The sequence below is a fragment of the Chiloscyllium plagiosum genome, unplaced genomic scaffold, assembly GCF_037043375.1.
Source record: "Chiloscyllium plagiosum isolate Xiang-an unplaced genomic scaffold, Cpla_swu_hap1 HiC_scaffold_1, whole genome shotgun sequence".
Taxonomy (NCBI): domain Eukaryota; kingdom Metazoa; phylum Chordata; class Chondrichthyes; order Orectolobiformes; family Hemiscylliidae; genus Chiloscyllium; species Chiloscyllium plagiosum.
In genome coordinates, this window is record NW_028270139.1 from 135,140,644 (window position 1) to 135,155,144 (window position 14,501).

A 14,501-nucleotide genomic window follows, 5' to 3' on the forward strand; every position below is an offset into this window, starting at 1 on the left:
CCAACAAAGAGCAACAAAGTTTCCTAAGATGACAAGGCATTTATTTTGTAATTACAAGCTCTGTCGGAAAAATCTGAATTTTTACTTGGTCTCCTTTCTCCAGCCCTATATGTTAATGCTAACCGAAAGTGCTTCAGTGTGTCTATGTCTGAGGAATAGTTGTTCATTACTGTCAGTGTGCTGAATTACAAAGATGCATAAATTGGAATGGATAGAAGTACTCCATCTGCCCAATTTTTGCCCACTCTCTTAATCTCTCTCTTCCTTTCCATATTTTCTACCTCCATTTGACAACTTTCAGTACCCAAATCCAAATCATAGTAACAGCATAAACCATTCAGCTCCTCAAGCTTGTCCTGCTACGAACACAATCATGGCTGATCTGTGGCCTAACTCCTTACATCTGCCTTTTGGCTCATATCCCTTAATACCTTAGATCGTTGAGATAGATTGTAAATAGTTGAGGACTCAGCACTGATCCGTGCAGTACTTCTACTTGTTTCTCAATGACTTCATTGCTGCTGTCAAATCTGTTGGCTGTATCATTTGAATGATATAAAAAGGGATTTCTGAACTTGAAAAATGTCAACATTTCTGACTGATGATATTTGATGTCTGATTTTGGATGAAATGTTGAGGTTCAATTCCCAAAAATACCTACAATTTTATTGTTTATTTTGTTCTAGTTGCTGGATATATCAGAGCTGGATATGGTAGGTGCTGGTCGGGAAGCAAAAAGGAGAAGGAAGACATTAGGTTTGTAAAGTCTGACTTTTGTGTGTGTGTGTGTGTGTGTGTGTGTGTGTGTGTGTGTGTGTGTCAACTGACATTGCTCTGACTTCCCTTGTGCATACAAATATGTGATGTGACATTGAGTGCCTATTCACATGTCAGTCGAGGAATGCAAATGATGATGAACAAATGACAAACGATTCTGTTGTCATAGTCTAGAAGAACACCATAAGAATTGCTTTAAAAAGTGGTTGGTAGTACTTCCAGTGAGACATCTTTAACAAAGGGAAAAGGATTATATTATAAAATTAAACAGCATAGAAACAGGCCTTTAGGCTGACCATGTCTATTCCACCCCAACAAACACCCACTACACAAATATTATTTAACTGCACTTGGTCCATATCTTACTGTGCCCTGACATTTTAAGATGCTTCTTAACTGTTGCCTCCACCATCCTGTTTGGGCAGCATGTTCTATTTTCTACCACTCTTGGATGAAGAAATGTTTCCTTGGATTGCCAGTCAACTACTTAACTCACCTAAAACTTATGTCTTCTGGTCTTAGACACGTCTTCTGTGTGGAAAAGGTTCTCATGATTTACCCTGTCTATGCCACTCATAATTTTGTATACCTCAATCAGATCTCCCCTCAGCCTCCTCTACTCCAAGGCTGAAAACCCAGCCTATCCAGTCTCTCCTCCTGCTGAGACTTTTCATCCGAGGCAACTTCCTGATGATTTTTTTCTGCACTGTCTCCAGTGCAATCATGTCCTTCTGAGAGTGTGGTGACCAGAACTGCTCACAGTATTCTTTCTGAGGTATAATCAATGTTTTATAAAGTTGATATATGTTTGACCCTTAGAACATAGAACAATACTCACATTAACGTGGCCTTTGGCCCACAAAACCTTATCCAAGGCTTGCCAAAGTGGGTGGGTCACGACCCCACAGCAATTAGCAACTGTGGAGTTCTAAATTATAACAGCTACATTCCCCTCTAGCAGACAGTTCCTCACTTTCACAGGCTAACTTTCCCTCTTTGTTCCCACCTAGAGGGCATAACAATTTTCAAACCTCAAAATGGGGTCAAAATGGCAAAAGGTTTTGGATATCTTTGTTTATAGCCACATTTGGGATCCATTATATCTCTTCTGTTGTAATTGCTGCTCGCTATCTACTGGCCCAAACAGGATAAGTTTCGTGTTCTTGCTAAGGATTGCAAATCATTCTATGACCTTGTATCCCACACCTCTGATTTGTTTTTAGATCTACCTATTAATTTTCATCTTCTGCTATTCTGACTCTACCCCTTTCCCTTTTATTACTTCTGCTGTCCCCTACTGCCGTACCAGTGACAGAGCCTTCAGTATCTGGAACTCTCTTGCTAGATCTGTTTCCAAGCCAATTTTTCCCTGCAATGTCTTTTGCCCTTCAGATGCTTCCTCAAGATATGCCTCTGTTACCAACCTTTCAAACTTTTCCCAATGATCCCCACAGCTTCTACTCTGATTGTCTCTCTTCTCCATTTTTCACCCCCACCTACTTCCTCATCACAAAGTTGGGATCTTTCATTAAATTATATTCCAATAATTCAGATCCGCAGAGGAAGAGGAGCTGTTACATAAGCATGTAATCATTCTACATGACTTTGTAACTCGACTTGTAATCAGTTGGACAATATACTTAAATTCTGGCTAAGACGCTTTGAACGCCTTGCTTCATTTTCTTAATGATATACTCAATATTTGGACTTTCTTTTTATGGAAATAATCTGTGATCCCTTTGTCAAAACATGCAATTGTAATTTTGTATCTAGTTATCTGAAGCAATTGTAAATCAACCTGAATCTTCCAAGATTGAAGAAAGTGTCTTTGCAGTTTCCTTTGACAAATTTTACATCAGCATTCCAAATTTCTCATGACATTGAGTGACACAAGGCACTATGTAAATAAGGCCCAGATATAACGATAAATGTTGGAATCTTACTTCCATCAGTGATCGGATTAAAATGTGTTCATTTACCTTTTAGATGGCTTCTACATTGAGGATTCCTAAATGGGAACATCTTGTTACAAATATATATAGGGATCCTCTAATCCAGCAACAAAGGCAATCAATGTAGAAATTATACCCCTTTTGCTGTAGTCAGTGTGCTGCGAAGTTCAGAGGATTAAGGGGTAGGGTAAAGTGCAGCAGGGTGAGGGGGATGTGGGAGTCAGTTTAACAGTTAACCAGGAACTGTATTGAATTTCAATCTTCTAACATTTCTTGGGCAATTATTAACCATAAATGGGTTGGAACCTTCCAAAATCTCCACCTTTTATGTATTCTTTGGACGTTCCCAGCCGCAGAGGAATTGCCCATTGAAAAATTTAATTTCTGGGCACTTCTCATGGAGAGGCAGCATCAGTATTCCTCATGGTGCTGACATGCAATTCCAGTCTATGATGTTCTTAAGCCTTTCTGACCATTGGAATAGTGTCTCACTCGGTAAAAAGATGGCGTATTTAAAATCTGTAAAATTTATCACTAGTTAGTAATTTGAGTCAAAATCCAATCCAGACTCCTGCTGTTTGCACTGTTCCTGTCTGAAAATAATTTGGGCATCTGAACCATGTTCTTTTAGTTGCATGTGTTTACTCTTTCGACTCCAATTTACATTTGAGCTGATAAATCTCATGCTAAGAAAAACTGGCATTGAAAAGTAAGCATTTCTCATAACAATTATAACATAGTAAGGGAAGCTGTATTTTGCATGTAAAATACCTGGTGTTAAATTGACTGCTGATTATTCTGAGTGCCAAAATGAAAGATGGACTGCTGTTTGTTCTGTTTTGCTTTATTACCTTAAACATTGACAGTAACAACTGCAAATCAGATTTCCAAATTCAGTAAGCTTATGTTTACAAGAATACTCAGTCAAGTTATGCAATATGGTTCCATGTGACATGTTTCTTATAAATGAGTTCAAGGTTCAGAACTTTAGAACCATGGTGCACCATTTCAGTGAGACTAGAGCAACAGTGGTTTATTCACTAATGCAGTTCTACTTTTTGATTCTATAGTATGTATATTAATACTATAGTACATTCCAATGCACAATTAGTCATAAGCCATGCGACCTAAAAAATGCACTTCTCTCCATCTCAGTCAGTCTTGATGATTGAGTCGCATAGTGAATAGTCCACTTGGATTTTCAATCAATTTATACAATGAACAGTGACCAACTAGTATGCCGCCAGATCCTTAAAGACTTGGGTTCTTGGACTGAGCCTGCTTTATAGATATAGATATAGACAATAGGTGCAGGAGTAGGCCATTCTGCCCTTTGAGCCTGCACCACCATTCAATATGATCATGACTGATCATCCTTAATCAGTATCCTGTTCCTGCCTTATCTCCATAACCCTTGATTCCACTATCCTTGAGAGCTCTATCCAACTCTTTCTTAAATGAATCCAGAGACTGGGCCTCCACTGCCCTCTGGGGCAGAGCATTCCACACAGCCACCACTCTCTGGATGAAGAAGTTTCTCCTCATCTCTGTCCTAAATGGTCTACCCTGTATTTTTAAGCTGTGTCCTCTGGTTCGACACTCACCCATCAGCGGAAATATGTTTCCTGCCTCCAGAGTGTCCAATTCTTTAATAATCTTATATGTCTCAATCAGATCCCCTCTCAGTCTTCTAAACTCAAGGGTATACAAGCCCAGTCACTCCACTCTTTCAGTGTAAGGTAGTCCCGCCATTCCAGGAATTGACCTCGTGTACCTACGCTGCACTCCCTCAATAACCAGAATGTTTTTCCTCAAATTTGGAGGCCAGAACTGCACACAGTACTCCAGGTGTGGTCTCACCAGGGCCCTGTACAGCTGCAGAAGAACCTCTGTTTCTATACTCAATCCCTCTTGTTATGAAGGCCAGCATGCTATTAGCCTCCTTCACTACCTGCTGTACCTGCATGCTTCCCTTCATTGACTGGTGTACAAGAACACCCAGATATCTCTGTACTGCCCCTTTACCTAAATTGATTCCATTTAGGTAGTAATCTGCCTTCCTGTTCTTGCCACCAAAGTGGATAACCATACATTAATCCACATTAAACTGCATCTGCCATGCATCTGATCACTCACCTAACCTGTCCAGGTCACCCTGTAATCTCCTAACATCCTCCTCACATTTCACCCTGCCACCCAGCTTAGTATCATCAGCAAATTTGCTAATGTTATTACTCATACCATCTTGTGAAGTATGCCTATTGAACAGGATTGAATGATGTTTCAATTTAGTGTGTTGATCCCACAAACAGAAAGGTTATAATGTAATAAATAGGTAGTGTGAACTTGCAATATTATAAGAGTGATTTCTATTTGTTATCACATATTCAGCACAATGAATAAACTTTTTAAACTCCTTGTTCCTCCTCCCATCCTGCTATAAAAACTCTATTCCATATAGTAGTAAAATAATATCATTTGGGACTGGAGAATCACCTTGTTTCTCAAATACTAAATCAGTAAATGAGATTCTGCTGTTGCTTGGATAATTTTGTTTTTCCACTTGTAGGTAATCCAATATACAAATGTTTTATCATTTCAGAACTGTCAAATGTTTATTTGAATCTTCAGAAGCTTTTTAAAAATGTTTTACAAGTGAATACACTTGATTCAAAACTCTGACCGAATATTTATTTTTAAATATAGATGCAGAAGTCACAGAGAAACCTGCCAAAGAAGAAACAGTTGTTGATAGTGTCACACCAGATTATGCTGTTGGACTAGTCTCTACGCAGGTAAATATGTCTATGGTTCAAGTGTTATTCTAACATGTTTAAGTTTTTAAATCGTAGTTAATTGATATAAAGTAGATTTAGTGAGTGAATCATTTTTGAAAAACAATTAATTGTTTGACTTGAAGTTGAGTTTGCAGTAGTTTAATGTTGTATCAAACTGCTGAAGGGATCTCAGCAATCAGAAAATCTTAATTACGATCTTCAATTTAGAAAATGCTAAATCTTTTAGAATTATGTTGCCAGCTAAAATTATTTCTAAAGCTATTTAAAGAAGGTCGGATATTTTTCAGGGAGACAAGCAGGCCTATCATGTTTTGTCTAGAATGCTTGTTGTAAGAAATTATAGCACCTGTTAGATATCTTAATGCTGTGTAATGATTTATAAAGAATCTAGTCAGTTGCTGAATTGAAATGATGAGCAAGTTGAAAATTGGAAGAATCCTTGATCTGTCGCTTTTTAATTTCAGTGGATAGGACCTTGAAAACTGTCAATTTATAGTAAATTCTTAATTAACTGTGCATTCATAAAAGCGTCTATTCCTTAATGATCGGTGTTGTCACTCTCTCATTTTCCTTTGTCTTTTCAGAAACTTGGTGCTTTGAATAATGATAACGCACTACCATCTACTAGTTACTTGCCTGCTACACCAAGTATGGTGCCATCATCTTCCTACATTCCCAGCTCTGAAACACCACAAGGTAAATGCTGACTGACTTATAGGAAATGGTGATTCTTGATTTGATTTCTTAATCTAAAGAAATGCATCCAGATGCACAAATTTCCAGAAAAAAAATGCTGCATTAATAGAAGAGGGAGTACAGTGGGCTGGTGAGACAGCAGTCTGTATTTGAAACCATTTGTTCTTAAAAATGTTTAATTCTATTGATAATGTTAAAATCATATTGGTGAAGGCATTTTTCCCATAAACCATCAGTTCTCTGAAGTGATTTGCTTCCATATTTTGTGAATTGTATAATATCTTAATTGTACTGAAAGCAGCAGCTGTCACATAAGCTGATTTAAAAGACCTATTAATATACAGCCATGTTATTTTAATTAGTAATCCAAGGGTCTGACTAATAATCAAAAAAGTGAACTTCAATGTCTACTATTTGAGAATGTGATTCCAAGTTTTAAAATATAATGCATTCATTTTTGCTTATGAAATTGGCACTGGATTTTTAATCAGCAAGGCAATCAAAGATTGAGGGATAGATGGCAGGGAGAAGGCAGGAAACTGGAGTTAAGGATTAAAAGATGAGCTCTGATCTCATGGAATAGTGGACCAGATGTGATAAGCCAAATGGCCTACACCCGATCCGGGTTTGTCATCTCCAAACTTGGCAATAGTACATTCACTGGTGTCATCCAAGTAATTAATATCTATTGTAAATAATTAATGCCCTTGCACTGATTCCTGTGGCACTCCACTAGTTACAGGCTGCTACGCTTAAACTGAACTCCTTATTCCAACTTTGTCTCTTCTATTAGTCAGTCAATTCTCTGTCTGTGCTAAGTACTATCCTCATGCCATGGGCTCTCACCTTACTAAATAACTTTATATATAAATGTAAATAGGTTTATATCCATGTATATTACATCTACTGATCAATTGTATCCTTCTTGCTACCTTTTCAGAGCATTCTAATTTTTTTTCCAGGCATGATATCCCGTTCTTGAAGCCTTCATACTGACTCTGCTTGATTATATTGCATTTCTAAATACTCTGTAATTATATCCTTTAAAGTCTGTAATTGTTCTTCCAATGACAGATGCTAAGCTAAATTACCTGTTTTCCTTTTGTCTCTTTCCTCCCCCTTTTTTTTTGAATAAGGATGTTACACTGGTACTTTTCCAATCTCCTGGAACTTTTCCACAATCCCAGAAGATTGCTACCAGAAGATCAACTATTGCAATAACTACTTCCTTTAATATCCTGGGGATAAAAACTGTTGGGTCCAGGACACTTATCTGCCTTTAGATTGTGAACAGAAAAAGATTAGTGAAGACAAATGCAAGTCCCTTACATCAGAAACTGGAGATGTTATATGCAAAAAGAGATCGCAGATGAATTAAACACATACGTTGGTTTTTTCTTCACAATGTCCCAGAAATGTTGAGGAACAGGCTCTAATGACACTGAAGAGAATCAGTATTGAGACTCAGCAGTTAGCAGTTTCCTGGCTTTTCCTTACAGCCTTTAAAGTAATGGCACCACATTAGCCAAGCTCCAGTCTTCCAGCACCTCTCCTGTGGTTGTCGATAATATGGATGTCTCAGCAAGGGGCTCAGTAATCTCTTCCCTAGCTTTTCACAAAGTTCTGAGAAGCACTTGATCAGGTCCTGGGGAACTATCTACCTTTTATGCGTTTTAAGACCTTCAGCACCTCCTCTTCTGTAATATGGACTCTTTTCAAGATATCACTATTTATTTTTCAAAGTTCTTTTATATTCTGTGTGCTTCTCGCCAATAAATACTCTGTCTGGATCAATAACACCAGGATAGACCAGTTGACCCAATGACCCTTTTTGGTTTGGCAACATTCTATGTCAAAGCCTGTAATTTGAGATAAAAATATGCAAAGGAATTAGAATTTAATGGTAATGAAATATACTTTTTAAAATTTGCATCAACATGGCTTTGAAACTTGCACAGTTAGTAAGAATAATGGGATCACATTTCTTTCAAAACAAAGGTTAACCAAAGTTGCTTTTTACAGAATCTAGAAATATTAATAGCACATAAGTATAAGATTATTGGAAATGGTGGCTTTGCATTATACCTAAATCTTTCTTCTCCCCCTCTTCTTGATACCACAATGAATATGCAGCCAATACAGTTGGATCAGTTCGGGAGGCTTTACAGACAAATAGACTGCCAGAAGAATCAGCAGCGCCTACCTCCAGTCTACCTAGCCAGTTCAAACAAAGACCACCAATTTATAACAGTAGCTCAACTACATCATCTACCTCGACCACCACTGCCCCAGGTACTGCATCTGTCACTACAACAACACCAACAACACCTGTACAGCAGCAGACCCAGCCTCAACAGCAGACCCAACAGCAAACCCAACAGCAGACGCAGCCACTGCAGCAACAGCAGCAACCTCGCAAGAGTCTTTCACTTACAGTAAGTAGAATTTACAGTATGCAATGTTTTGAAGCCACTGATCAAGTTAAGTGTGAAGTCTCCATGTCGAACTGGGTATTGCTATTATTGCATTTGGAAAATCCACCTATGACTCTATGATATATCCTTTACAAGGACAACTCTTGGTTGTCTAATAGATGTTAGGTTGCATTTGACATTTATCCAGTACTGTACTTTAACTTTGTGCAGGACATGTTTATTCCATGGATCATTGGATATACTTGATCCAGGTTGCCAGATTAATTTTGTTTATTGTCACTTGTTCACTCATGAAGTCACTTCTTCTTGAAAGAATTTTGCTGTTTTAGAGCACTGCTTGTAGACCAGGAAGCTTGGAAGTTTTCTTCAATCAAAACTTTGGTCTCTTTTTCTGCTGATTGTGGCCTGTCCTCACTATTAAGTCTGGCTGATCTTCAGCTGCCACTAATTTCTGACTTATCCCTGCAACTTACACACCTATCGCCCATCTATTCATTAACAATGTTCTTCAGTCCTCCTCAGTGGTGAGCAATAATAAATGTTTGGTCCCATGAGAATCAGACTCTGGGTTTAGTCCAGGCATTGCACACATTCACATGAAAAGTGTTACACTGCTTGTTGGATGTGAAAATATGTAAAGACCTTGATCTTTCCCAATTGACAAGGATCAGATGGCTTCCTGTTTTTGACAATCCCTGGATGTGAAACAGAAGTAAGGAATGATAATAGATAATTTTGTTTAACCTTAACCTTAGCATTCTTGTGCTTTCTAGAACATTTCCAAGTGTGACCATGTCCTCTATCATTGTGACTGTCTGATATGTAGAAGAGGCTTGTTAGGGAGATTGAAAAGTAGCTAGTTTTAATTCATACAAATGTAAATTAGATTTTCAGAAAATAATATTTGGGATACACGACATACATAATTTGAGTCTTTATGTTGAATGTAGAATATTTGAAAGGAGCAAATTGGAGATTTTGTGTGTTTTTTTTTGGTCTTCCCCCATACTGGTTTTCCATCATGTCTAGATCTGTTGTAGACTAATTCAGAAAGAGTGATAGAATTGTTTACTAATCACATCAATCAATATATCTTGCAACCCCCAAAATATAGCTGGCAATCCAGTCGGATCTTAATTTTTGTTTTGTTCCTTCCTAGTTATTTTGTTGACATATGTTATAGGCTTATGTAGTTATTTTCATGTTTGCTGTCTTTGCATTTTACAGAGAGACCAAATGTATGCAGCCCAAGAAATGTTCAAGACTGCCAACAAGGTTACTCGACCAGAGAAGGCCCTTATACTTGGCTTTATGGCTGGGTCAAGAGGTATGTTGTAACATTTCATTCTGTTCTCACCACTTGCATATGTTGACTCCTGCCATACATTTACAGGTCTTGCCTTTGAATTTTATTATTCAGTATTGGCTGGCAATTTAAATACTGTTAGAAATAGGAGTGCTAAGTACATGTGTGAAGTTATCCATTTTGAATGGAGAGAAACTTCAGAATGCTTTAGTGCAGTGGGATCTGGGTGTCTTTGTACATTGCAGAAAACTAGTAAAGCAGGTAATTAGGAAAAAAAATTGAATTTTGGTATTCGTTGCTAAAGGAATAGAGTATAAAAATAAGGAAGTGCACAAAGCATTACTGAGACTGCACCTGGAGTATTGAGTGCGGCACAATTCTGATCGTTATACTCGAGGAAGGATATTATTGCATTGGAGGCATTTCAGTGTAGTTTGGTAGATTCGTTCCAGAATTGAGGATTTGTCTAATGAAGAGAGATTGAGCAGTTTACGATTACTCTCTGGAGCTTAGATGAGAGGAGATCTAATTGAGGTATATAAGATGCTAAAGTAGACATAGAGAGGATGTTTCCTAATGAGGCAATCGAGAATGAAAGGTCATAGTTTTTGGATATGGATAGCAGATTTTTATCAAAGAAATTAATTTTTAAAAAAACATTTTCTGTCGGTGTTCTGAATCTTTGTAATTCATTACCTAGTGTGGTGGATGCCAAGACACTGAATAAATTTGAGGAGAAAGATAGATTTTTAAATTAGTAACAGGTTGAAGGGTAATGGAGAGTGGGCATGGAAGGGGGGGTTGAGGCCAACATGAGATCAGACCAGGTGGATACACCCCAGAGTTCTCAAGGAGATAGCTGAGGAGATTGAGGAGGTTTTGGTGGTGATCTTGCAGGAATCAGTAGAATCAGGAGGGTCCCAGAGGACTAGAAAATGCCTAATGTAACACTTCTGTTTAAAAAGGAAGGGAAGCAGGAAACCTGAAACCATAGGCCGGTTAGCCTGACCTCAGTCATTGGTAAGATTTTAGGTTCCATTATTAAGAATGAGATTGTGGAATACTTGGAAGTGCATGGCAAAATAGATCTGACTCAGCATAACTTCATCACAGTGAGGTGTTGCCTGACAAATCTGTAAGAGGTCTTTGAGGAGGTAATGAGCAAGTAAACAAAGGAAAGCCAGTGCATGTGATCTATTTGGATTTCCAGAAGCCCTTTGACAAGGTGCTGCACAGGAGGCTGCTAATAAGATAAGAGCTGATGGTTTTATGACCAAGGTACTGACAAGAATAGAGGATTGGCTAATTGGCAGAAGGCAGTAGTAGGGGTGAAGGTTTTTTTTTCAGAATGGTAGCCAGTGATGAGTGGTGTTCCGCAGGAGTCAGTGTTGGGACTGTAACGATTCATATTAGACATTGGATGAAAGAACTGAGGACATTATTGCTAAGTTTGCAGATGACACAAAGATAGGTGGAGGGACGGGTAGTGTTTAGGAGGCAGGAAGGCTGCAGAAGGACATGGACAGGTTAAGAGAGTGGGCAAAGAAGTGGTCATTGAGAAATTGTGATGTTGTGTACTTTAGTGAGAAGAGGGACATAGGCTTCAGAAATCTGAAGCACAAAGGAGTCCTCATTCAGGATTCTGTTAAGGTCAGCATATAGGTTTATTTGGTAGTTAGGAAGGCAAATGCAATGGTCGTATTCATTTCAAGAGAGCTAGAACATAAGAGAAGAGATGGACTGCTGAGGCTGTATAAGGTTATAGTCAGACTGCATTTGGAATATTGTGAGCAGTTCTGCATCTAAGGAAGTATATGCTGATGTTGAAGAGGGTCCATAGAAGATTTACAAGATTGATGAACGTCTTGTAAACTGAGAAGCAGTTGAGGACTCCAGGTCTGTACTTGATAAGAGTTTAGAAGGATGACAGGGGGATCTAATTGAAACTTACTGCATACTGAGAGGCCTGAATAGAATGAACATGGAGATGAGATTTCCACTAGTGGAAGAGACTAGGACCTGAACGCATAGCCTTCCGAGTGAAGAAGTTACCCTTTAGAACTGAGATGAGGAGGAATTTCTTCAGTCAGAGGTGGTGAATCTGTGGAACTCATTGCCACGTAAGGTTGTGGAGGCCAAGTCATTGAGTGTATTTAAGAAAGGGATAGATTCTTGGTCAGTAAGGGGATCAAGGAATACAGTGAGAAGGCAGGAGAGTGGAGTTGAGAAAGATATCGGCCATGATTGAATTGGGGAGTAGACCTGATGGGCTGAGTTGTCTGTTTCTGCCACTTCTCCCAACTCTCTGACCTCTATTAGTTCACCAATTCTTTCTATTGGTGGAAGTCCCATTCCCATTTCTCTGCCCCTCAATATATTCACATGGAAATGTATGTTTATTTTTCCCTTGTATATTTTCCCCCTTGTATAAGTGTAACAAGGTGGATGAATGAATGGAAGGAGGAAAGATGGTTACATGACGTTGAATGTATTTCTAGTTTCACATTGGAGGAAAATAGTTAAAGATGTAACAACTGATCCACAAAATGTACAACATGAGTGCTATTTTTGTTAATATTCTACTTCTGGATCATTTATTATGCAAACTTGTCATTTTATTCCTTCAGAAAACCCATGTCCAGAGCAGGGTGATATCATTCAAATCAAACTGAGTGAACATACAGAAGTTCTACCGAAGGCAGATGGCACAGGCAGCACCACAATGCTGGTGGATACTGTCTTTGAAATGAACTATGCCACAGGCCAATGGACCAGACTGAAGAAGTACAAGCCTATCACAAATGTGTCCTGAGAGTTCACAAGGACCTCGAAATTGTGGACCAAATCCAATGTTACCTTGATTGCCACTGACCTGAGCTTCAATGATTGTATTTACAGCCAGTTCTAAAACATTTGCAGGGGACATCTATTTAACAGATTGTGATGCAGAATTTAGGGCTGCCAGAGAGTGGGATGAAATGAATAGAGAAATGATTTCCTGCAATTAGTGTGTTTTTCTATCTCCTGTGGTATCAATGTCTTTTTAATGATGGTCCAGTCTCCAGCTACACTGACAACTTCAACATGAAAACTCTTTGATTTGTGGAAAGCATGTGGACCCTAGTTACAGCTGAAAGGAGGACCACGTGACCACAACCTTGAGTTGGTTTGTCATTTCTGAAATACTAAGGGGAAATCATTTAGCAGCTTAGATTTGGTTCACTTTTAATTGTGGGTTTGAACTGGAGAGCATTGGAAAGCCAGATATCCTGGTATCTGTTGCCTTCACTGAGTAACATAATCAGTTTTTGTAAAGTATTTGTTGCAGAGGCAGCATGATTTAACAACACTTTTTTCTATTTTTTGTACAGTCGTAAAGATTCTAGGTTTTTCTTTCGCGTGCGCTCTCGTACAGTGTAAGATGTAAAATAATTAGATTTTCTATGGAAAATAAGTGCAGATTAAAGGTTGCACAGCCATAATTGGTTTTCCTGTGTTTAGGCAGCTGGATGAACTGTCAATGCTTAAGGGACGGCAGTGCTTTTACTGAACATACAGTACCAAGCACAATAAAATTACAATGTAACTGGAGTCACAATTTTTGATTCTTTTATTAAGTAGGAATGCACTCTTAATATGTTCAAAATTTTCTTCAAAGAGAGTGCACAGTTTGCAATGTTCATTGTTTAACGCTGTGAGACACCAGCAGCAGTAAAGTTTGATCATCTGTTTTCTTGTAAGCACTGTTAAACATCTATCTGAATTCAGTTGTCACTTGGTGGATGAGATTGGCTGGATTGCTGGTTTGCAATGCAGAGTGGCACCAGCAGCATGGGATCATTTCCTGGACTGGCTGAGGTCATCATGAATGTCCCATGTTCTCAACCTTTCCTTTCACCTGAGGTGTGCTGATACTCTGGTTAAACCACTATCGATTGCCTCTAATGAGGGAGCAACCCACTGCATTATGGCAATTTTACTTGCCTTACTTTATCTATCTTATTTTGTGGAAGCTGTACAAACTGTAACAAAGCAAAATGCTGCAAATGCCTGAAATCTGAAATTATTATTTTTAATTGTTGAATGTGATGTGAATGTCACTGGTGAGGTCAGCAAAAGGTTAATTGCAAGAAAAGAATTAAAGGATGAGAGGAAAAGTACAAATGTAAAAACAGAAAGCAAAAGTTTCTAAGGTATCTAAAAATGTAGACTAAATAACATGCGTTAATTCTCTAGACAGTGAGAATGAGGAAGTAATAGTTGAGAAAATGGCAGATGAAATAAGCAAATGTTTTACTACTTTCTTCACTGTGGAGGACAGAAAAAAACATTTTAGCAAACATGGACATTGGAAGGGAGAGAAGAACTTGGTGAAGTTAAAGGCATTAGAGAAACAGTTCTGTGAAAATTGATGAAACTGCGGGTTGGCAGGACCTCCGGTTCAGATGGACCTTATCTTTGAGTCCTGAGAGATGGATAATGAGAGAGTGAACGTGTTGGTGTTAGTTTTCAAAAGTTCACTAGATTTTGGGAAGGT

At 38.4% G+C, this 14,501-nt stretch overlaps 1 protein-coding gene across 1 annotated transcript in view; it reads left to right on the forward strand.

The window, feature by feature from the left end:
* nelfa (negative elongation factor complex member A) overlaps positions 1–13,555 on the forward strand; it is an 81,860-nt gene extending 68,305 nt beyond the window's left edge. Inside the window, exons 6-11 of the mRNA XM_043712769.2 lie at positions 687–756; positions 5,436–5,524; positions 6,112–6,223; positions 8,357–8,658; positions 9,886–9,985; positions 12,592–13,555. Of these exons, the coding sequence (XP_043568704.1) occupies positions 687–756; positions 5,436–5,524; positions 6,112–6,223; positions 8,357–8,658; positions 9,886–9,985; positions 12,592–12,776 (858 nt within the window). The 3' untranslated portion in view covers positions 12,777–13,555. The remainder of the gene's footprint in view (positions 1–686; positions 757–5,435; positions 5,525–6,111; positions 6,224–8,356; positions 8,659–9,885; positions 9,986–12,591) is intronic.
* Positions 13,556–14,501: the final 946 nt, after the last annotated feature.